The sequence below is a fragment of the Panulirus ornatus genome, chromosome 12 (assembly GCF_036320965.1).
Source record: "Panulirus ornatus isolate Po-2019 chromosome 12, ASM3632096v1, whole genome shotgun sequence".
Taxonomy (NCBI): Eukaryota; Metazoa; Arthropoda; class Malacostraca; order Decapoda; family Palinuridae; genus Panulirus; species Panulirus ornatus.
This window is the reverse complement of record NC_092235.1, coordinates 63,601,673-63,625,083: the sequence shown is the minus strand read 5'-3', so window position 1 is coordinate 63,625,083 and position 23,411 is coordinate 63,601,673. Positions and strand designations below refer to the sequence as shown.

At 41.9% G+C, this 23,411-nt stretch overlaps 2 protein-coding genes across 3 annotated transcripts in view; one reads left to right on the top strand and one right to left on the bottom strand.

Annotated features, from left to right (window-relative positions):
- Window positions 1-23,411, bottom strand: part of sina (seven in absentia) — a 271,097-nt gene that overhangs the window by 213,186 nt on the left and 34,500 nt on the right. The window lies entirely within an intron of this gene.
- Window positions 1-23,411, top strand: part of LOC139752132 (uncharacterized) — a 203,406-nt gene that overhangs the window by 169,391 nt on the left and 10,604 nt on the right. Inside the window, exon 5 of the mRNA XM_071668052.1 lies at window positions 15,508-15,556. Within this exon, the coding sequence (XP_071524153.1) occupies window positions 15,508-15,556 (49 nt within the window). The remainder of the gene's footprint in view (window positions 1-15,507; window positions 15,557-23,411) is intronic.

Genomic DNA, 23,411 nt, shown 5'->3' with positions numbered 1-23,411 from the left:
TCCGTGGGCGTGGAGGCAGGTGGTCGGCCCTGCCGCAGGAGGGGAGGCAAGGCCCAGTGGCCAGCTTGGCCCCTGAAGGGAGACGACTCACCCGGGCCTAACACCAACCTGGCCACTTTCATCCCTGTGCACAATACCGAAGCTCATGCATCTACATGTGTGTACACCTGTAGCTTAACATGTGTATACATATGCGGTGTCTGGCTGCATTGGAATGTGAGGCTGGGAATCTTGACTTTATAAGGTATCGTCCATCCTTCGTCTGGATGATCAGGGGTCGTAGTGTTCAGCCCATCACAAATAGCTTCACACATACCGTCGGCTAGGTGGAGGGACGGTTGACAGGGCATCAACCAGGTGGATGGACGGTTGACAGTCCCTCAGCTAGGTGGGAGGACGGTTGACAGGTCGTCAGCCAGGTGGGGCACAGCTGACAGATGACCAACTACGCCAACTTCCCTTCCTTCTGTTCCCTCTCCTTCCTCTCCCTCCGCCCTCCATCCTTCCTCTTGCCTCTCTACTGCTTCCTCCCCGCACCCTCCACCAACACGCTCTCCCCGCACCCTTCCGTCATTACCCCTTACCCACTCACTCCCTCCTACGTCCTCCACCACTTCTCCCTCCCAACACCCTCCACCAACACTCTCCCACGCAAGTTCTCCACCACCACCACTCCATTCCACCCCCTCCACCACTTCCCCATCTCACAATCTCCCCTCCACCCTCCGCTAGTCACTTTACGATCCACTAGATACCGTGCACAACTCAGGATAGAATTTCACCTATTTTTACTTCCAGTTTTTCTCCCATGTGTAATAGATGGGATGAGAATAGCGTGGATGGGGTGACTTCGTTAACCGAATCTGAAACGGATTATATGTACTGTGGATCATGGTGTCTTTGGTGGATCATGGCATGGATCATCATGTGGAAATGATGGATCTTCGTATATGTCGTGAAACAAGTTTGTTTATGGATCATCGTGTTCCTGTGTGTGTGTGTGTGTGTGTGTGTGTGTGTGTGTGTGTGTGTGTGTTCCGTACTGAAGGACAACGTCTAAGTAGGAAAACACTTGTGGCTTTAGCGTGTTACCCTTTGTCAATAAGGATTATGAATGACTGTGACACATAGTCAGAAGTGTGGCTGTAATTTTTCAAGGGTAACGCTTGAAATTTTAGACGGATCAGATCCACAAGAATAAAGTTTCCATAGGATACAACGCTTTGTTATATAAGAAGTTAATGTCGAATGGTATTAAGATGATCAATAGAGGGATGGGTGAAGAACCTGTTGTACAGAGTGATCCATGAAGGTTAATGGCATCGATATACTGGCCTATAGGTTTGATGCTAATCATGGGAGGTGGTAATTGGTAAGGACGAATGATCATTGGGTAAAAAACGAAGCCTTTATACGTCATAACGGTGATGAGGAAGTAGTTAACATTTGATTTATGGATTCCAGAGATTGGTTAAAAATGTAGGACTCGGGGGGGGGAAAAAAAGGTTGGAGAATCGAAAGGTCAAAGGCAGGATTTTTTTTTTTCGCGGAAAAAAAAAGGAAATGAAATACAGGAATGATGGTATGTGACTGTTGTCAGAAGCTTAAAGGCTCTGAGGTATCCAGAGTTGCAAGGGAAAAGAAGAAATAACTTCAACAGAAGTAAAGTTGTGATTGAGAAGAAAGACGCAACTCTAATAAAACAAAAGTTGTGATTGAGAGAAAAAAGACAACTTTAGTAGAACAAAAGTTGTGATTGAGAGAAAAAAAAGACAACTTTAGTAGAACAAAAGTTGTGATTGAGAGAAAAAAAGACAACTTTAGTAGAACAAAAGTTGTGATTGAGAGAAAAAAGACAACTTTAGTAGAACAAAAGTTGTGATTGAGAGATTGGTCATTACCAGACCTACTGGTGTGAAATCCTTCTGTCTGACATTAGTCAAGTGTCTCTCAAGATGATGGAGGAGTTGCTTGCTCATAGCTACGACCGCAACTCTAGAGAAGGCTTTGGCTGTTGGTCTGTAGTTCCACGAAGACAAAGAATCTCACGTCTCAGGACTGGGCTTTATCTCAGCAAGCTTCTAGGAGGTGGGGGGAAAAGTAGAGGCAGAAAGCGAAAGTCTGGAAAAAAGTCAAACTTCTGAAGTGGGGCAGTGACGTGCCTCACCACCTCCGAACTCGCGGAGGAATGCTGGGCCCCTGCAGGAGGGCTGCTCTTTTTTTTGCGGAAAGCAAGATGTTGGTCGACGGGAAAATGCGGCTGTGGATTTAGAAGCTGGAGGGGGTCGGTGCAAGGGAACGATGGACGGGGATGACTTGAGAAATGCGATTGTCTCGTTCACTGATCAGGGGCCGTGTGTGTGTGTGTGTGTGTGTGTGTGTGTGTGTGTGGAGTAATGCATGTATGTTCAGTAGCGTAAGGATGAAGGTCAAGGAGTTACAAGGGGGAACAAGTGAGTGTAGCAGCCATCACTTGATGGGAGGATCCGGATGACGTCCGGAGGAAGACTCGTACAGATGCAGCCGACGGCTGGTGTCGCATTGTGGTCCTGATCGACACTGAGGCTGTAGTACTGGGAGGGAGAGATAGGCAGGTGTGGGCGTACGGTGCTACCGAGGGTTCGCGCGCCGCCGTTTCGACAGCATGATGACCTTAGTTGGATATCATACGTCGTTTATCTTGGCTGGGTGTGGACCGCGGACTGACTGTACCCCTGCTCACACCACTCCATCACACTATCAACGACTGTAAACACACAGGCACAAATGACTGTACTTATGTAGAAGGAATATTTATCACCAATGATTCTTTGTTTTCCTCTTCGATTTCAGATACTCGGAATAAAGTGTGTCATAAAATCTGAATTTGATAATTCAGTCCAGTGCAATATGACGAAGGGTTTCCACTATAAGTATGGATGTTCTCTGATCCCTTTCAACTACCGTATGTAAATCACACTAGCCAGGGTCCCAGAGGCTGTGAATATTCCACAAGCTGGTGGTAGGAGAGCCATTCATGTGTTCCAGAGGACACGGTACCCAGATCTCGAGCTCCTCATCACAGGCACAAACTTTTTCAAGTTTTGATTAGAAAATATCCAGTTTCACGAAGCCATGAATGTGAGCACCAAAAAAAGTGGTTTGCATTACCATGTATTTCTATCCTTTGATGTCAAAAACTCATGACTTTCTACATTACACTGCAGTGGTTTTCACAAATCTCTCTCTCTCTCTCTCTCTCTCTCTCTCTCTCTCTCTCTCTCTCTCTCTCTGGTCAGTTATTAGAATAAACGTACTCTATCATGGTTCTATCAGATATCTCCAAATTCTTATTTTCTTTTTTCTTCCCTGTCTTTAAGTTCCCAGAATTTCTGTTCTGTATGATCCAGTTGAGCATGAGACTTACAGACTTTTCTGGGCTCTGTGGACGATGCCCTTTTACGCTGGTTTCGCTTTACTTCGTCTGTGTTGACACGAGCACAAACAGCAGTGCCCAGGTCTTCAGAGCACATTCGATGATCCTTCTCAGCTTCAGGCGGGTGATTTACGAGTTGTTTAGAAGCAAGTCATGCACTCTCCACAAATTGAACCCAAATTTTTACAGTAAGAAGAAGCATTTTGAAGTCTACATACTTATTACCTCCATTAGCACCTTCAGGAGCTGGGGTGTTGGCCCAGGAGGTAGGCAGGTGAGGCGTTGAGGCTTCACTTACCTTGTCTCCTGTCACTAATTTGACAACCAAACACGACGGCCGCTGGACAGGCAACACAAGGCAAATGTGCAGTGTCCTGAAGTATAGAAGAGCTATAACCCCAAGCTTTAAGTCAGATTCGAATGGCATTCATAGCATTCAAATGTACAGTGCCTTGAAGCTGAAAGAAGTGCCCCCAACGCAGACGCACATCTATAGCTTAAAAGAAAAGAATGACCCACCCTAGAAACTGCCAACTTACACTCTCGTATGAACATACAAGTTAAAGAATAACTAAATGATCCCGAATCTACACCCAGGCAAAATACAGTAACCAGAGCCACTATTACAGTACAAGGCAGACCCTGCTACATGTCAGTCTGGACGATGGTGTCTGGAAGCTACAAAGGCGAAGCGAAGATCAAGTTTCATCGTAGCCTTAAGCAGCCACCTGCAGCAGCACAGTGACTAAGGCAGCATCAGCAACTTCACTGTTCCTTTCATGAAAAATATAAACTCAAACGGCGCACCATCATCACCGGGAATATAAGTACCGACTAAAGTGAAAAATCTAACCCAGCCTTTCCAAATATGTCGTACGTGAATCTACGCCAGTGGACAAACAGGAAATGGTAAAGTAATGATGCAATAAATGTTGGGGCGATGAATGGAGCAATAATGTATGTACACACGTATAAGCATACATGAATAAACACAAGAGCACTTCATGAACTTAAAGTCTCGGTTACCTTTCTCAAATCTCCCTAAATGGACGGAGAATCAAAGAATTATTTACTCTAACGTCAGACTAAGGTCAATATGCGAGTCTGTCGTAAATGTATATCTCGAAGCTATAAACTGATGCCGCAGCGAAGAAAATACATTTTACGAAAAATATACACGAAAGTCTACGTGGTAAGAATGAAAGATGATCACCCTCAGGTACCCTCAGCAGGCGAGAGAGAGTTAATCTCAGCCCTTCGCCAGGAGGGTGATTCGGTCACGCCCCTGTGAAAAACTCATCTGTTACAGGAGGAAGCATTTCCTACACCACGTGTCCTCACTCCACCTTAACTACGGTCATGAGAATTCTCCCGCTCGACGATCTGTACCCTAGAGCCTTGAAAACATTGTACTCACCATATTGGAATCCTACCGGCAGGCTTGAGGGCTGGGTCAGGTGGCGTCCCGGGGAGAGCATGCCTCGCCTACATGTGTTAAGGACAACGGTGAGTGTGAAGTGCGCCAGGTCGAGCGTCCCTGGTTGGTATAATCCAGTGGGAGTCTCTCCTGGAAGCCCAGCCGATATATTCCTTAATTATCAGTGGCTTTAGTGGACTCCACCCGGCCTTCTCTCTGTTCCCGGACAACTGCTCTAAGCCAGCCATGAAGGGCCCCCCCTGCTCCTGCCGATGCTGCAGGTGGTGGTGATGCTGATGCTGGTGCTACAACACACACACACACACACACACACACACACACACACACACATTCACATATATGGTGCAGGAGGTTAATGGCTAGTTATAGAGTGGTTTGGGTAGTAGAGGGTCTAGTGCTGTTGCATAGAATTGGGTCCAGAGCAGGTTGAGGTTGGGTCTGTATTTGTTCCATTGTGAAGGTGTTAAGTGTTTGTGGTTGCTAGGGAGCCGGTGATTGCTCCGAGTGCTCTGCTTTGTGTGGTTCGTAGCTCTGTTACATTTGTTTGTGAGAAGGTGAGGATCAAGCAGGTTTATGAAAGGATGGAGTAAAAATGATTTTGAAAACTAGAGGCCTGACCACGCAGGAGGGTGAGAGACATGCACGGGATAGAGTACATTGGATCAACGTCCAGTCGGTGGACTGAACTAGGGTATATGAAGTAACCGGGAGAAAACCACAAATTTAAAGACATCATGGTGTGTTGTAGTGATGATTAGGGGTGACATAATGATGATGAGTTTACCATGTAACAATCTTGCCTCCTCCTCCTCTGATCATCACCTAAAATGACCTTGTTTACAATATCCAGATATCAAGTTCTGGATTGTTTATCTTTCTCATAAGTTTTGATGTCAGTCATACGATCTTTTTAAAGAAAATTAAAAACCTTCGAAGGTGTAAAAGGAGAAGGAAGTAATCACAGAGGTAAACCGCATCATTGTTGATGGAGTATGACCATATCAAAGGTCCCGGGTGTAGCCTTGATGCCAGTAAATTGGGGAGAAAAAGATTAAAAGATTTTAGGTCAGTGCCGCAGCGAGCGGGGGCGGCAGTGACGTCAGTACTGTGGGGTTTACGTCACTGGTCCACACTCAAGGTCGCCACCACAACACTGTGGTCAGCCACCACAAAACGTGTGGCCCATGAACAGAATACTGTGGCCAGCCACTTCACCAGTAGTCCGCCTCCACAACCGTGGCCAGCAACCACAACTGCAGTCCACCGCCATGAGAATGTGGCCCACCACCGCTAAACTGTGGCCCGTCACCACCACAACGCTGTGGATAGCCACCCAAACTGTGGCCAACCATCATATTAGTATGAGCCACCACAAGAACACTGTGGCCCACCATTACAATACTTTGGTCCACCACCAGAAGACAGTGGCCCACTACTACAAGACTCTGGCCCACCACAAGAACACTTTGGCCCATCATTACATCATTGTGGCCCACCACCAGAACACTATGGCCCACCATTACAACACGTTGGTCCACCACTACAACTCTTTGGCCCACCAATAGAACACTGTGGCCCACACCCACAACAAAAGTGGCCCATCACAGGACTTGGTTCAGAAAGCCTGTATCAGTGCACACATACAAACGCTCATACACACGGACCTCCGTGGTATAGTGGTTAGTTTTGCCGACCATGAAGCATCATGGGCCCTTCCGGGGTCGGGTCCGCATGAGTTCGAATCCTAGGCGCGGCTGTCGGCGTACACCCAACTCAAGTGTTCATCAACCCTTCGAGGCAAGTAGGGAAAGAGCCACCGGAAGGCAAAACAAGAGAAAAAAAGGAAGACTTCAAATGAGACAAGAGGGCGGATCAGCCTTGCCATTGCCACAGAAAGTTTATGAATGTTAGATAATGTAAATGTCAGACTTGAGATCATGTATACAAATGCAAATGGAGTGGTAGTAAATGGGAAAAGAGCTGGAATTCAAGGAGTGTGGCGAGGAAAACGCACCTGACATTGCTGGAGTTGTGGAGAGAGAACTTGCTAGAGAAATCCCACCTGTTCTGTCCAGAGGAATATATGATAAGGAGGAAAAGAGAAAGAGAAATTTACTCACCAAAGCGACGAAGAACATTTAAAACCCGAGAGTCGCTTTAGCCTGTCGTAGCTACTCCAACAACATACGAGAATCAGGAACGTTTTTTGAATTCAGTAACGTACAAGAATGAGGAACGTTTTGTTGAATTCAGTGACATACAAGAATGAGGAACGTTTTGTTGAATTCAGTGACATACAAGAATGAGGAACGTTTTGTTGAATTCAGTGACATACAAGAATGAGGAACGTTTTGTTGAATTCAGTAACGTACAAGAATGAGGAACGTTTTGTTGAATTCAGTGACATACAAGAATGAGGAACGTTTTGTTGACTTCAGTAACGTACAAGAATGAGGAATGTTTTGTTGAATTCAGTAACGTACAAGAATGAGGAACGTTTTGTTGAATTCAGTAACGTACAAGAATGAGGAATGTTTTGTTGAATTCAGTAACGTACAAGAATGAGGAATGTTTTGTTGAATTCAGTAACGTACAAGAATGAGGAACGTTTTGTTGAATTCAGTAACGTACAAGAATGAGGAACGTTTTGTTGAATTCAGTGACATACAAGAATGAGGAACGTTTTGTTGAATTCAGTAACGTACAAGAATGAGGAATGTTTTGTTGAATTCAGTAACGTACAAGAATGAGGAACGTTTTGTTGAATTCAGTAACGTACAAGAATGAGGAATGTTTTGTTGAATTCAGTAACGTACAAGAATGAGGAACGTTTTGTTGAATTCAGTGACATACAAGAATGAGGAACGTTTTGTTGAATTCAGTGACATACAAGAATGAGGAACGTTTTGTTGAATTCAGTAACGTACAAGAATGAGGAACGTTTTGTTGAATTCAGTGACATACAAGAATGAGGAACGTTTTGTTGAATTCAGTGACATACAAGAATGAGGAACGTTTTGTTGAATTCAGTGACATACAAGAATGAGGAACGTTTTGTTGAATTCAGTAACGTACAAGAATGAGGAACGTTTTGTTGAATTCAGTGACATACAAGAATGAGGAACGTTTTGTTGAATTCAGTGACATACAAGAATGAGGAACGTTTTGTTGAATTCAGTGACATACAAGAATGAGGAACGTTTTTGTTGACTTCAGTAACGTACAAGAATGAGGAACGTTTTGTTGAATTCAGTGACATACAAGAATGAGGAACGTTTTGTTGAATTCAGTGACATACAAGAATGAGGAACGTTTTGTTGAATTCAGTGACATACAAGAATGAGGAACGTTTTGTTGAATTCAGTGACATACAAGAATGAGGAACGTTTTGTTGAATTCAGTGACATACAAGAATGAGGAACGTTTTGTTGAATTCAGTGACATACAAGAATGAGGAACGTTTTGTTGAATTCAGTAACGTACAAGAATGAGGAACGTTTTGTTGAATTCAGTGACATACAAGAATGAGGAACGTTTTGTTGAATTCAGTAACGTACAAGAATGAGGAATGTTTTGTTGAATTCAGTGACATACAAGAATGAGGAATGTTTTGTTGAATTCAGTGACATACAAGAATGAGGAATGTTTTGTTGAATTCAGTAACGTACAAGAATGAGGAATGTTTTGTTGAATTCAGTGACATACAAGAATGAGGAACGTTTTGTTGAATTCAGTGACATACAAGAATGAGGAACGTTTTGTTGAATTCAGTAACGTACAAGAATGAGGAACGTTTTGTTGAATTCAGTGACATACAAGAATGAGGAATGTTTTGTTGAATTCAGTAACGTACAAGAATGAGGAACGTTTTGTTGAATTCAGTAACGTACAAGAATGAGGAACGTTTTGTTGAATTCAGTAACGTACAAGAATGAGGAACGTTTTGTTGAATTCAGTAACGTACAAGAATGAGGAATGTTTTGTTGAATTCAGTAACGTACAAGAATGAGGAACGTTTTGTTGAATTCAGTGACATACAAGAATGAGGAACGTTTTGTTGAATTCAGTAACGTACAAGAATGAGGAACGTTTTGTTGAATTCAGTGACATACAAGAATGAGGAACGTTTTGTTGAATTCAGTGACATACAAGAATGAGGAACGTTTTGTTGAATTCAGTGACATACAAGAATGAGGAACGTTTTGTTGAATTCAGTGACATACAAGAATGAGGAACGTTTTGTTGAATTCAGTGACATACAAGAATGAGGAACGTTTTGTTGAATTCAGTGACATACAAGAATGAGGAACGTTTTGTTGAATTCAGTAACGTACAAGAATGAGGAACGTTTTGTTGAATTCAGTAACGTACAAGAATGAGGAACGTTTTGTTGAATTCAGTGACATACAAGAATGAGGAACGTTTTGTTGAATTCAGTGACATACAAGAATGAGGAATGTTTTGTTGAATTCAGTGACATACAAGAATGAGGAACGTTTTGTTGAATTCAGTAACGTACAAGAATGAGGAACGTTTTGTTGAATTCAGTAACGTACAAGAATGAGGAACGTTTTGTTGAATTCAGTAACGTACAAGAATGAGGAATGTTTTGTTGAATTCAGTGACATACAAGAATGAGGAACGTTTTGTTGAATTCAGTAACGTACAAGAATGAGGAACGTTTTGTTGAATTCAGTAACGTACAAGAATGAGGAATGTTTTGTTGAATTCAGTGACATACAAGAATGAGGAACGTTTTGTTGAATTCAGTAACGTACAAGAATGAGGAACGTTTTGTTGAATTCAGTGACATACAAGAATGAGGAACGTTTTGTTGAATTCAGTGACATACAAGAATGAGGAATGTTTTGTTGAATTCAGTAACGTACAAGAATGAGGAACGTTTTGTTGAATTCAGTGACATACAAGAATGAGGAATGTTTTGTTGAATTCAGTGACATACAAGAATGAGGAACGTTTTGTTGAATTCAGTGACATACAAGAATGAGGAACGTTTTGTTGAATTCAGTAACGTACAAGAATGAGGAACGTTTTGTTGAATTCAGTAACGTACAAGAATGAGGAACGTTTTGTTGAATTCAGTAACGTACAAGAATGAGGAACGTTTTGTTGAATTCAGTGACATACAAGAATGAGGAACGTTTTGTTGAATTCAGTGACATACAAGAATGAGGAATGTTTTGTTGAATTCAGTGACATACAAGAATGAGGAACGTTTTGTTGAATTCAGTGACATACAAGAATGAGGAACGTTTTGTTGAATTCAGTAACGTACAAGAATGAGGAATGTTTTGTTGAATTCAGTGACATACAAGAATGAGGAATGTTTTGTTGAATTCAGTGACATACAAGAATGAGGAATGTTTTGTTGAATTCAGTGACATACAAGAATGAGGAACGTTTTGTTGAATTCAGTGACATACAAGAATGAGGAATGTTTTGTTGAATTCAGTAACGTACAAGAATGAGGAACGTTTTGTTGAATTCAGTAACGTACAAGAATGAGGAACGTTTTGTTGAATTCAGTGACATACAAGAATGAGGAATGTTTTGTTGAATTCAGTAACGTACAAGAATGAGGAACGTTTTGTTGAATTCAGTAACGTACAAGAATGAGGAACGTTTTGTTGAATTCAGTGACATACAAGAATGAGGAATGTTTTGTTGAATTCAGTAACGTACAAGAATGAGGAATGTTTTGTTGAATTCAGTAACGTACAAGAATGAGGAACGTTTTGTTGAATTCAGTAACGTACAAGAATGAGGAATGTTTTGTTGAATTCAGTAACGTACAAGAATGAGGAACGTTTTGTTGAATTCAGTGACATACAAGAATGAGGAATGTTTTGTTGAATTCAGTAACGTACAAGAATGAGGAACGTTTTGTTGAATTCAGTGACATACAAGAATGAGGAACGTTTTGTTGAATTCAGTGACATACAAGAATGAGGAATGTTTTGTTGAATTCAGTAACGTACAAGAATGAGGAACGTTTTTGTTGACTTCAGTAACGTACAAGAATGAGGAATGTTTTGTTGAATTCAGTGACATACAAGAATGAGGAACGTTTTTGTTGACTTCAGTAACGTACAAGAATGAGGAATGTTTTGTTGAATTCAGTGACATACAAGAATGAGGAACGTTTTGTTGAATTCAGTAACGTACAAGAATGAGGAACGTTTTGTTGAATTCAGTGACATACAAGAATGAGGAACGTTTTGTTGAATTCAGTGACATACAAGAATGAGGAATGTTTTGTTGAATTCAGTAACGTACAAGAATGAGGAATGTTTTGTTGAATTCAGTGACATACAAGAATGAGGAATGTTTTGTTGAATTCAGTAACGTACAAGAATGAGGAATGTTTTGTTGAATTCAGTGACATACAAGAATGAGGAATGTTTTGTTGAATTCAGTGACATACAAGAATGAGGAACGTTTTGTTGAATTCAGTGACATACAAGAATGAGGAATGTTTTGTTGAATTCAGTGACATACAAGAATGAGGAATGTTTTGTTGAATTCAGTAACGTACAAGAATGAGGAACGTTTTGTTGAATTCAGTAACGTACAAGAATGAGGAACGTTTTGTTGAATTCAGTAACGTACAAGAATGAGGAACGTTTTGTTGAATTCAGTAACGTACAAGAATGAGGAACGTTTTGTTGAATTCAGTAACGTACAAGAATGAGGAACGTTTTGTTGAATTCAGTGACATACAAGAATGAGGAATGTTTTGTTGAATTCAGTAACGTACAAGAATGAGGAACGTTTTGTTGAATTCAGTAACGTACAAGAATGAGGAATGTTTTGTTGAATTCAGTGACATACAAGAATGAGGAATGTTTTGTTGAATTCAGTAACGTACAAGAATGAGGAACGTTTTGTTGAATTCAGTGACATACAAGAATGAGGAACGTTTTGTTGAATTCAGTAACGTACAAGAATGAGGAACGTTTTGTTGAATTCAGTGACATACAAGAATGAGGAACGTTTTGTTGAATTCAGTAACGTACAAGAATGAGGAACGTTTTGTTGAATTCAGTGACATACAAGAATGAGGAACGTTTTGTTGAATTCAGTGACATACAAGAATGAGGAACGTTTTGTTGAATTCAGTGACATACAAGAATGAGGAACGTTTTGTTGAATTCAGTGACATACAAGAATGAGGAACGTTTTGTTGAATTCAGTAACGTACAAGAATGAGGAATGTTTTGTTGAATTCAGTAACGTACAAGAATGAGGAATGTTTTGTTGAATTCAGTAACGTACAAGAATGAGGAATGTTTTGTTGAATTCAGTAACGTACAAGAATGAGGAATGTTTTGTTGAATTCAGTAACGTACAAGAATGAGGAACGTTTTGTTGAATTCAGTGACATACAAGAATGAGGAATGTTTTGTTGAATTCAGTGACATACAAGAATGAGGAATGTTTTGTTGAATTCAGTGACATACAAGAATGAGGAATGTTTTGTTGAATTCAGTAACGTACAAGAATGAGGAACGTTTTGTTGAATTCAGTGACATACAAGAATGAGGAATGTTTTGTTGAATTCAGTAACGTACAAGAATGAGGAACGTTTTGTTGAATTCAGTGACATACAAGAATGAGGAATGTTTTGTTGAATTCAGTGACATACAAGAATGAGGAATGTTTTGTTGAATTCAGTGACATACAAGAATGAGGAATGTTTTGTTGAATTCAGTAACGTACAAGAATGAGGAATGTTTTGTTGAATTCAGTAACGTACAAGAATGAGGAACGTTTTGTTGAATTCAGTGACATACAAGAATGAGGAACGTTTTGTTGAATTCAGTGACATACAAGAATGAGGAACGTTTTGTTGAATTCAGTGACATACAAGAATGAGGAACGTTTTGTTGAATTCAGTAACGTACAAGAATGAGGAATGTTTTGTTGAATTCAGTGACATACAAGAATGAGGAATGTTTTGTTGAATTCAGTGACATACAAGAATGAGGAATGTTTTGTTGAATTCAGTAACGTACAAGAATGAGGAATGTTTTGTTGAATTCAGTGACATACAAGAATGAGGAACGTTTTGTTGAATTCAGTGACATACAAGAATGAGGAATGTTTTGTTGAATTCAGTGACATACAAGAATGAGGAACGTTTTGTTGAATTCAGTGACATACAAGAATGAGGAACGTTTTGTTGAATTCAGTAACGTACAAGAATGAGGAACGTTTTGTTGAATTCAGTGACATACAAGAATGAGGAACGTTTTGTTGAATTCAGTGACATACAAGAATGAGGAATGTTTTGTTGAATTCAGTGACATACAAGAATGAGGAACGTTTTGTTGAATTCAGTAACGTACAAGAATGAGGAACGTTTTGTTGAATTCAGTGACATACAAGAATGAGGAACGTTTTGTTGAATTCAGTGACATACAAGAATGAGGAACGTTTTGTTGAATTCAGTAACGTACAAGAATGAGGAATGTTTTGTTGAATTCAGTAACGTACAAGAATGAGGAACGTTTTGTTGAATTCAGTGACATACAAGAATGAGGAACGTTTTGTTGAATTCAGTGACATACAAGAATGAGGAATGTTTTGTTGAATTCAGTAACGTACAAGAATGAGGAATGTTTTGTTGAATTCAGTAACGTACAAGAATGAGGAACGTTTTGTTGAATTCAGTGACATACAAGAATGAGGAACGTTTTGTTGAATTCAGTGACATACAAGAATGAGGAACGTTTTTGTTGACTTCAGTAACGTACAAGAATGAGGAACGTTTTGTTGAATTCAGTGACATACAAGAATGAGGAATGTTTTGTTGAATTCAGTAACGTACAAGAATGAGGAACGTTTTGTTGAATTCAGTGACATACAAGAATGAGGAATGTTTTGTTGAATTCAGTGACATACAAGAATGAGGAATGTTTTGTTGAATTCAGTGACATACAAGAATGAGGAATGTTTTGTTGAATTCAGTAACGTACAAGAATGAGGAATGTTTTGTTGAATTCAGTGACATACAAGAATGAGGAACGTTTTGTTGAATTCAGTAACGTACAAGAATGAGGAACGTTTTGTTGAATTCAGTGACATACAAGAATGAGGAATGTTTTGTTGAATTCAGTGACATACAAGAATGAGGAACGTTTTGTTGAATTCAGTGACATACAAGAATGAGGAACGTTTTGTTGAATTCAGTAACGTACAAGAATGAGGAATGTTTTGTTGAATTCAGTGACATACAAGAATGAGGAACGTTTTGTTGAATTCAGTAACGTACAAGAATGAGGAATGTTTTGTTGAATTCAGTGACATACAAGAATGAGGAACGTTTTGTTGAATTCAGTGACATACAAGAATGAGGAACGTTTTGTTGAATTCAGTGACATACAAGAATGAGGAACGTTTTGTTGAATTCAGTGACATACAAGAATGAGGAACGTTTTGTTGAATTCAGTAACGTACAAGAATGAGGAACGTTTTGTTGAATTCAGTGATCTACCCCCTCATTCAGTGATCTACCCCCTCATTCAGTGATCTACCCCCTCATTCAGTGATATACCTCTTCATCCAGTCATCTACCCCTTCAACCATTAATCTATCTACACACCCACTATCTACCCTCTCACCTAGCACTAATTGCAGCCGCAGTAAGCAACTGATGAGCTACGAATGAACTGTGTGTGTACAGTATACGGAATGTTAGATTGTGTATCCTTATAGATTTCATCTTCTTCCGATACCGCGGATTATCCTCCTCAGTCCATCCACTTAAACGTTCGAATAGTATAAACTTCTGCTAATGACCTGAACGTAACTTCCTCCCGCCTTTCTTTTTGGGTGGGAAATGTTCTGCCCTGGCATGCCTATGTGAAGACGCGATCGTGTCGTTGCTTCCAACGGTTTCCATTCGTAATGTTTTCGTGTTCCTTAGGCTGTTCCTCAAGCTTCTTATGTGGTCTTTCCTGACGTCTTTACTTAGACTGTTGGTTTAAGGGTTTTGGCATCGTCAGGAAACAGGAAAGAGCGATGCGCGGGAGGCTGGTGGCGGTGGTGAGGGGGGGGGGGGGGGGAAGAGAGAGAGAGAGAGAGAGAGAGAGAGAGAGAGAGAGAGAGAGAGAGAGAGAGAGAGAGAGAGTGGGAGCGCCATCACCGGTGATGGAGGAGCACCCAGGTAAGGGCCTGATATCAAGTGGCCAGTAAGGCAACGTTACTACAGTGGTCAGGTTGGTAACTTACTGCCCATCTTGACTAAGCACGAGTTCAAGTAGTCAACAGAAGTAGCAGTGAGATGCCCCCGCTGTGTCTCCTGTCGTTAACTACATTCGTGTTTTGTATACACACTCCCGAGACGCTCAGACGTGTGTCATATAATAGACCAGTGAAACCACTGTGTGTACTGGGCGCTCAGACGCGTGGCTTGTATTAGGGGTTTGCAACCTTCATGTGCTGGACGTTGCTTGGTTGTAAGGCTTCTCGTCCACAGATATAAATGTCCATTTGACCATTTACCTTAACACGATAGCAAGGTTGAACTGTAGTCACAGAGCAAACGTTTGATTACTGACATTAATATTTGCAGATGATTATAGTCTTCCTCTCAAAGTGATGTCTGACTAACTGTTGTTTTGTGTTGCAGCCCCGGAGATCATCCTGTACGAGCCTATCACCACCAAGACTGACATGTGGTAAGTCCAGACATTCTCTTGTGTTTAACCTGAAAGAGAGGAGTACCTCACCAGATGGGTGAGGGATGGTATGACTCGCTCGTGTGGTCAGCATGAGGGATGCAAGGGGTGGTTGTTGAAGGTGGAGGTGCAATGTGATAACTACGGTTGATTTAACAGTATGATGAGATGTTGTGTACAATTGTGAGGTGGAGAGTATGGTTAGTGTGAACAAGTTTAGATCTGGGTTGTAGATGACGTAGCCGGAGAAGTGACTATAGTAAAACTATGTTTATGGAGCATGAGGAAAAGTGTATAATTCCATACTTATACATTACGGGAAAGGAGGTAAACATTCAAGAAGCCCTGTCTCTTGACCTTCATCTACATTTATACAACTTCTTAACCTTTTGTACACTGCAGCATTCATAGTCTTATAACTTAATTCATTCCCTTCATTCAGTACACTGATGCAGTAAAAGTTTTTCTTTACATCTTCTCGAACAAGTTTTATCGCCTCGTTTCATGCCATGTTCTTCTGCTTTTACATCTTTTTTTGCATCGTCCGAATAACTGCTTACTTCCGGCATCATAAAACTGGTCTAAAAACTTGAGGGTTGTGACAAGTCACCCCTTACCCTTCTTTCTTCCTTGGTGGAAACATCTGAGGCCTCTAAACCTTCTCTGTAACGCAGACGTTTTAATTTTGATATCTTTTGTTGCCATCCTCTGGACCTTCTCTATAAGTTCTTTGTGCTTCTCCATGTGTGATGACTACCAGGCTTGAGAATAGCATTCTAGTATTGGCCTAATATAGGATGTGAATAGCTTCCAGAGCTTTTCCTTATACATTAACGCGATTCTACTGTTTGCCAGCAGGCAGTTTCTTCACTGCTCTGATTTGGGATTCTAGTGACAGGTTGCGGACGATGTCGACTGTCAAGTCTCTTTCATACACACATTTCTTTTATCATGCATCATATCTATACTGAAGCCTTGCTTTCACTGAATGTCCTCAACACCAACGTTTTTTGTTTGTCTATGTCCCCTTGTACAGTGATGCAATCCTCCTCACTTTTTGCTTCTCTCGCGACTTCGTTATCATCTGCACACGGATTCAGATAGGAGGTTCGTCCTTCTGGCAAGATATTCGTATAGATTAAAAAGAGCAATGGTCCCAGAGCAGAACCCTGCAGTACGGTGCAAAGGACCTTAACTCATTTCCAGAAGGTTCCTTTGACATGCTTTCCTTTTTTCCCTTCCACAAAGCTACTCTATCCATCGAGGTAATCTCCCCCTTATTCCTGCCTTAAGAGCCAGTCTTTTTCTCATCCTCCTCTGTATACAGTAGAGTGTCAAATGCTTTCGGGCATTCCAAATACATAGTCAATCCATCCTTCCCTTTGGTCGAAAGCTTAGATCATTCTCTCATAGGAATCGGGTCTCCTTTCTTAAACGCAGGTGTGACGATTGTCTTCTTCCACTCCCTAGGCACCTTACCGCTCTCCAGCGATCTACTGATCAACATTTCAAGGGTGTTATCAAGCGTGTCTGCACACATCTTCAGCGAATAGGGAGATACATCATCATGACTACGAGTCTATCATTGGTCAAAATTCTATGGTATCCTGTTCATGTCTTCTCTAGGCTTTGCAGTAATTTCCAAAACGTCCTCCCACATTTCGTCTCACTTTTGCTGGAGGTATAGCGACTTCGACTCAAAACACTTTTGAGCTTGGCATTCAATTCCTCGTATATCCCTAGATCTCAGTTGCAGTTGGTGAATTATATACGATGTCCTCAGTTTCCACGTTACCTCGTTTGAAGATCTAGTAATGACGACGAGTCTTCAGCGTCAGTGAGTCATCCAGGATAAAGGATCCAGTCATCAGCAGAGGAGGTGAGACGCAGTTATCAGGTGTATCATCAGCAGGCTACACCGCCCTGGCCTATCCAGCCAGCAGGGGTACCTACCTCCCTGGCCCCACCTGCTGCCTTGGCTTGACCGGCTTCTTCACCAGGTTTGCTGGTGTTGGCTTGGCTGCCTTAGACCACCGGGGCTTCCCAGAGCACTGGTGATGACTGGATTGCCTCACACAGGACTAGCACGTAGTGTTCACAGCAGAAAAATCTAGAGTTGGCAAGAAAGCGATTCGTTTTAGTTACTATTGTCAATTGTCATGTTTGAGGTGCGAGAGATTATATGTCTGTGGAGCGAATGCCATCTGTCCAAGTGTGATGAGGCAAAGATAAGAGAGAGAGCAACCTGGGCCAAAGGTGTGGCACTAGACAGCCGTTGATGTGCTGCCTCACTGGGTAATCGTTGTTAACTCTACCAATACCTAGGTGGATACTACCCGCATTATTCCACCCCCTTTGTCAGTGACTGCCTACCATCTACTACCTGCCTGGGAGTGTGTGTAAATCTACTTACGACTGCCTACGAGGAAATTTTCCGAACGTGGCAGGACTAGCGCGTGGTGCTCCCCACATATCTTACTTGATTAATGATACAACTGTGTTGTCATCTGTATCACAAACTTCTGTTCTTGGTTCATCTGGGACTGATTTCTACAACGCGACAAGTCTTCTTTTACATGTTCCTGTAGTTGTTCCTTGCGAGTTTCTTATTTAACGCGGTAGTGTGTTGACTGGTCGTCCAAGCTTCCTGGATGAAATTCGATATACTTTTGTCCGATTCATATTTCGAAATGTTTCCATGGTACTCTAGTAGACTGATCAACTCTTACTTCGTTGCTGAAACTCTTACATGTTTAACATAGTTTCCTTTATACCTTCAATTTGTTGCCATGCATAGCTTCAATTTGTTTCCATATAGGTGTGTGTGTATATATATATATATATATATATATATATATATATATATATATATATATATATTCCTTCCAAGCTATATAGTTTCAGTTCTTTCAGCCTCTCATGGTCGCTCATATGTTCTTTACTCTCAAATATGTCCGTGCAGTGCTTCTGAATTATCTATATTTACTTTGCTTTGTCTCGTTGGTGACAATACGACGCAGCAGTATCCAGTTTTGCTTCTTAATGTTGACATTAAACATTTACATCAGTTGTTCTTTGTCTCGTAGTAGTTCTTAGAATCATACTGCTCATGACTTGGCTCGCTTGGGCTATCTCCTCAATCCTATATATTCTCTGAATCCTAGTTTCTCATGGTACTCAAACTTTTAACACTGCTCTCGCTTCCAAACACTTTACTGTTGGGCCTTCCTATGATGTCACCGACGTATTCTTACCTTTTCCATAACTTGTTTGCTCATTTGTTTCTTAAGTCCATCAGCTTCTCTTCTGCTCGTTTGTATATTGTGTACAAGTCTTCTTTTTCCATCTCCATTTGATCAACTTCAAGTACATTTTGTTTACTTTGAGGTCATCAACAAAGCTCCGTACCCCGCTTTCTTAGAGAGAGAGAGAGAGAGAGAGAGAGAGAGAGAGAGAGAGAGAGAGAGAGAGAGAGAGAGAAACTGGAAGAACGAGATGTGGCTAGACTGACCGAAAGAACTAAAGACATCGGGAAAAGGCGACCGGGGTTCCCAGAAGGGGTCCGGCCGGCCTTGCTGTGTCACTTCACAGCTCCAACAATGCCTTTTGCTCACCCTCCCTGGCTCTGTGGGCCACATAAATCCTGCCGGAGCCACCCCCACTCATCCATATTTGGTTCTCTTTTTTTTTTTCAAACGTCAGATGATTGACTCCATTTATATTGCGTCGATCGATACATGACTGTATCATTCCCGGACATTTGGTCCTCGACTACAACGTACAGTTTATGGAATTCGCCTTGGTATTCAGTTGGTTGTGTTTAGTTTAGCACAGCCTCCAGTTGTGCACCAGGCACTGTAAAAGATGTACGAGTGTAATAAAGTTGCGTTGATACGTACATGTAAACAAGACTTTCGGCATGACCTCATCATTGCCCCAGAGACGGGACACGATTGCAACCTGCGGGCAGGTACAGCGAGTCTAGTATGTAGAACACGACCTTCTTGGTGGGGAGCTAATCGTTCTTCAAGGGGATATGCCAGGAGGGTTGTTTGTATGCTCACAGGGGCATCCCCTGATGTGGAGCCAATGTGTAATTGAGCTGCGTGTCGCATCGAGCGACTTGCAAAGGGGCAAGTAGCGGTGTGCTTGAATTATGACTTTCTAAAGACAGGAACGGAACGAAGAGTCAAGGGCGGGGGATTTGTCCTCGATAGATGAGGCTGGGGTGTTTGAATGTGCGTAGATGCAACACGGGTGAGAAGAAGAGAGCGGAAAGCGCTACGTTTGATGAGAGGAATACTGATATTCTTCTACCTGTGAGTGAAACGAAGTTGAGGAGGAAGGGAGTAAAAATCCGGGGCTAGAGAGAGGACGAGAAGGCAAGGAGGGAAGGCACGTCTGATAAACGAAATGAATTGTGGGAGTGTGGTTATGTGTGCGAGAGAGCGAGTTCAACGCCTATATAGATTAGAATGAATGTTGCTCACGAGACTTTAGATTGTTAAGAGCTTATGTGCTTGATAGAGAGAAGAATGGTGAAGAAAAGGTGAATTTTAGGAGAGGATGAGTGAGCGCTTTGTCGGTCTCGGTGTAAGGAACCGATCATAGCTGTCAGGGGCCATGAATGTAAGGTTGAGTGATATGGCCATAGAGGGTATTACCGTAGAACTTGGGTCTTTGTGTGAACTGATAATGCGGAGATGCTTGTCGAGTTGTATACGGAGGATTGGTGACAGGGAATACGTGGTTCAAAAAAAAAAGAAAAAAGAAATGCATTCATAACTGGGATTGGGGACCGACGGGCATTATTGGATTATGTGCAAGTCGACGGACGTGAATAGGAAGGGTTGTTGGATGTGAACGTGCTTAGAGGGGCGTCAGGTGGATCGTCTGATAATCTCGCGGTGGAGCTGCGTGTAAACATTAGTTGTGGGTTCAGGTAAAGAGGAAATGCAAAATGTGCGAAAGAAGTGGTGAAATTAAGCCGATTTGAAAAAGTGGCTTGTGTGGAGGTATGGTGAGACAGGCCGAGTGAGGAATGGCATAGGATGATACCAAAATGAATCTAAGAGTAAAGAAGAAAGTGTAAGGTATTTAGGGAAGCATTGCTTAAACGTACTAATGAAGCGTGTGGCATGCGAAAAGTTGGATGTAGATATATGGGAAAGGAGAGCGAGTGTTGGAATGAGAAAATTAGATCACAAGCGAAACAAAAAAGGGAGTTTTAAGGATGGTATGTGCAGGGAAGGAATACGTCTGCCTGGGAGGTTTACAAGAGAAAGCAGAAGAGAAGTTGGATAAGAGTAATGATGAACCGCAGAGAGATATGCATCAAATTACTAGAATTAACCCTGCGGTAAGATATACATGATATAACAGCTACGAGTCCGTTGAGTATGTTTTTTAAGGTGTATTGGAGAGTAGTGGTTGAGAGGGTGGTGACGAACAGCGTATCTGGATGCGGGAGGAGCAGAGTAGCTTCAGAAAATGTAGAGACTATTTGGACCAAGTGTTTTCTTTGAAGAATTTGCGAGAGACGTAAATGGAGAAAGAATGAGTGATGTGTATGTGGCATTTATGGATCTGGACAAAGCATAAGGTGGGTTAAGAGAGAGAGCGAGACCATTTTGTGTGTGGAGTTTTATCGGGATAGTAAGGCATGTGTACAAGTAGCAAGGGAGAAAGTGTTACAGTGGGTCTTTGTCACGGATGTTCGATGTCACCATGGCTGTTTAATCTCTTCTCGCAGAGGGTTGTGAGGAGGGGTAACCCAGATGGTTCTTGGCGCGATGAGCGGATCAACAGTTCGCAGGGGATGGGCAGACGGGAGGTGAATCAGTCCCTGTTTAGCGAGTGCCACTGTTCTGGTTGTAGACTGCGAAAGCTGGCGACAGAGCCTGGGAGTGTGTGTAAAATGAGAAAGCTGCGAAGAGCATGTGAACAACAACAGCAGCAGAAGATGAGACATGATGCTTTGACTTTTAATGAGGGAGGAGTGGAAGGAGTGGTAACAGATGGAACCCATGGACTGAAATGAGTCATACAGTGGAAGAGGAGATTAAGGTCATAAGTGCATTATGCAGACAGTGGAAGATGTTCCCTGCCTGTTAGGGCAAAGATGGGCATGTTTAATGGTATGGTACTCCCGATAGTGTTGTATAGATGCGGGGTTTTGGGTTTTGAAAGGAATTAGGGTGTACGTGTTGGTAATGGGATACCCAAGGAAAATATATGGCACAAAGCAGGTTGAACGTGCAAGGAGTAAGTCTCAGAGAGAGAGAGAGAGAGTTCACAAGCGCAGTCTGACTGAGATGGCCGTCCAGGGTAGGTATATGGAGAGGCTGAGCGAGAGGAGAATGACCAAGACAATGGTTCCCATCCTTTTTGAGGTGATGGCTCAATGTAACTCATTTGAAGAACTTGTGGCCCACTTCTGATTTCGTCAGCCAGTAAACTTCATACATTTGGGGTTACTTACACTCTTATACGATACAAACAACTAAATTGAAAGAATACAAGAGTTCTAAAATGACTGTGCAAGTATACAGAAATGTGACACACATGTGTGGCGGGGTGGCGACGGAAATGAATGAGGGCAGACAGTATGAATTATGTACATGTTTATATATGTATATGTTTGTGTGTATATATGTATACGTTGAGATGTATAGGTATGTATATGTGCGTGTGTGGACGTGTATGTACATACATGTGTATGGGTTGGGCCATTCTTTCGTCTGTTTTCTTGCGCTACCTCGCTAACGCGGGAGACAGCGACAAAGTATGATAAATATAAATGAATAAATATTATATATATATATATATATATATATATATATATATATTACAAACCTAAATCTAGATATGCTGAAGTGATTTATTTGCCAGTAGTGATGTTTATGTTTGGACTTATGCTTTATCTGCTCAGTTTTCTCCCGCAGTGGTGGCGGTGAGGGTGATTTTTATGGTGTTGATGGTGATAGTGGTTGGTGATTGGGTGGTTGAATCTGCTGTTGGTGTTAATGGTGGTCGTGATAGTAATAGTCGTGACAGTGGTGGTGGTAATGATGGTTGGTGAGAGTGAGGCTTGGTTAGGATGATGGTGATGGTGGATCTTGGTCGGGATGATGATAGGGGATGGTGAAGCTTTATGGTGAGCACGGTAATGGTGGTGACTATGGAGAAGATAATGGTGGTTGTGAGGTAATAGTAATGGTGTTGTGGTGGGGATAATGATGGTGCAGGATGGTGGAGAATGATAGTGGTGGTGGTGTTGTTGTTGGAGTAGGATGAGGGCGGGTGTTGGTTGGAGTGACATATAAGGAAGGTCTTTAAACAGTTGAGGTCCTTCAACGTCAGGTGTGAGCACCGTTACCTGTAGCAGGAGGCCGGGCCAGGCCAGGCCACCTCCTGCACGCACACTCCTCCTCCTGCAGCAGGTACCTCCACGTTCCTCCCACCTGGGAATGATATAGATGGGAAAAACATCCTAGGCAACGCGATAGAGTTGGTTGACATCCTGCTGAAAGGAGACTCGAACCGAGGAAGGGAAAGAAACACTGCCAAATCGCAAGGCAACGATTCTTGCAATTTAGATAGTTTACAAGTTTATGAGTCATATATCAGTTGACCTGCCCAGCCAGATGCCCAACATGGTGTGCTCTGACGACCTCTGTCACCGTTTGTCATAAAATTAAAACACAGACAGACAGACGGACAACAGAGACTGAGGACAACAGAGATGGGACCAGAATTGAGAGAACTGGTTTACAAGAAAAGGGAAAGGCTGAATGTCTTAGATTTCCTCACCATGGAAGAAGAGTGAGGGGTGACCTGATCACCACTTTTGAAT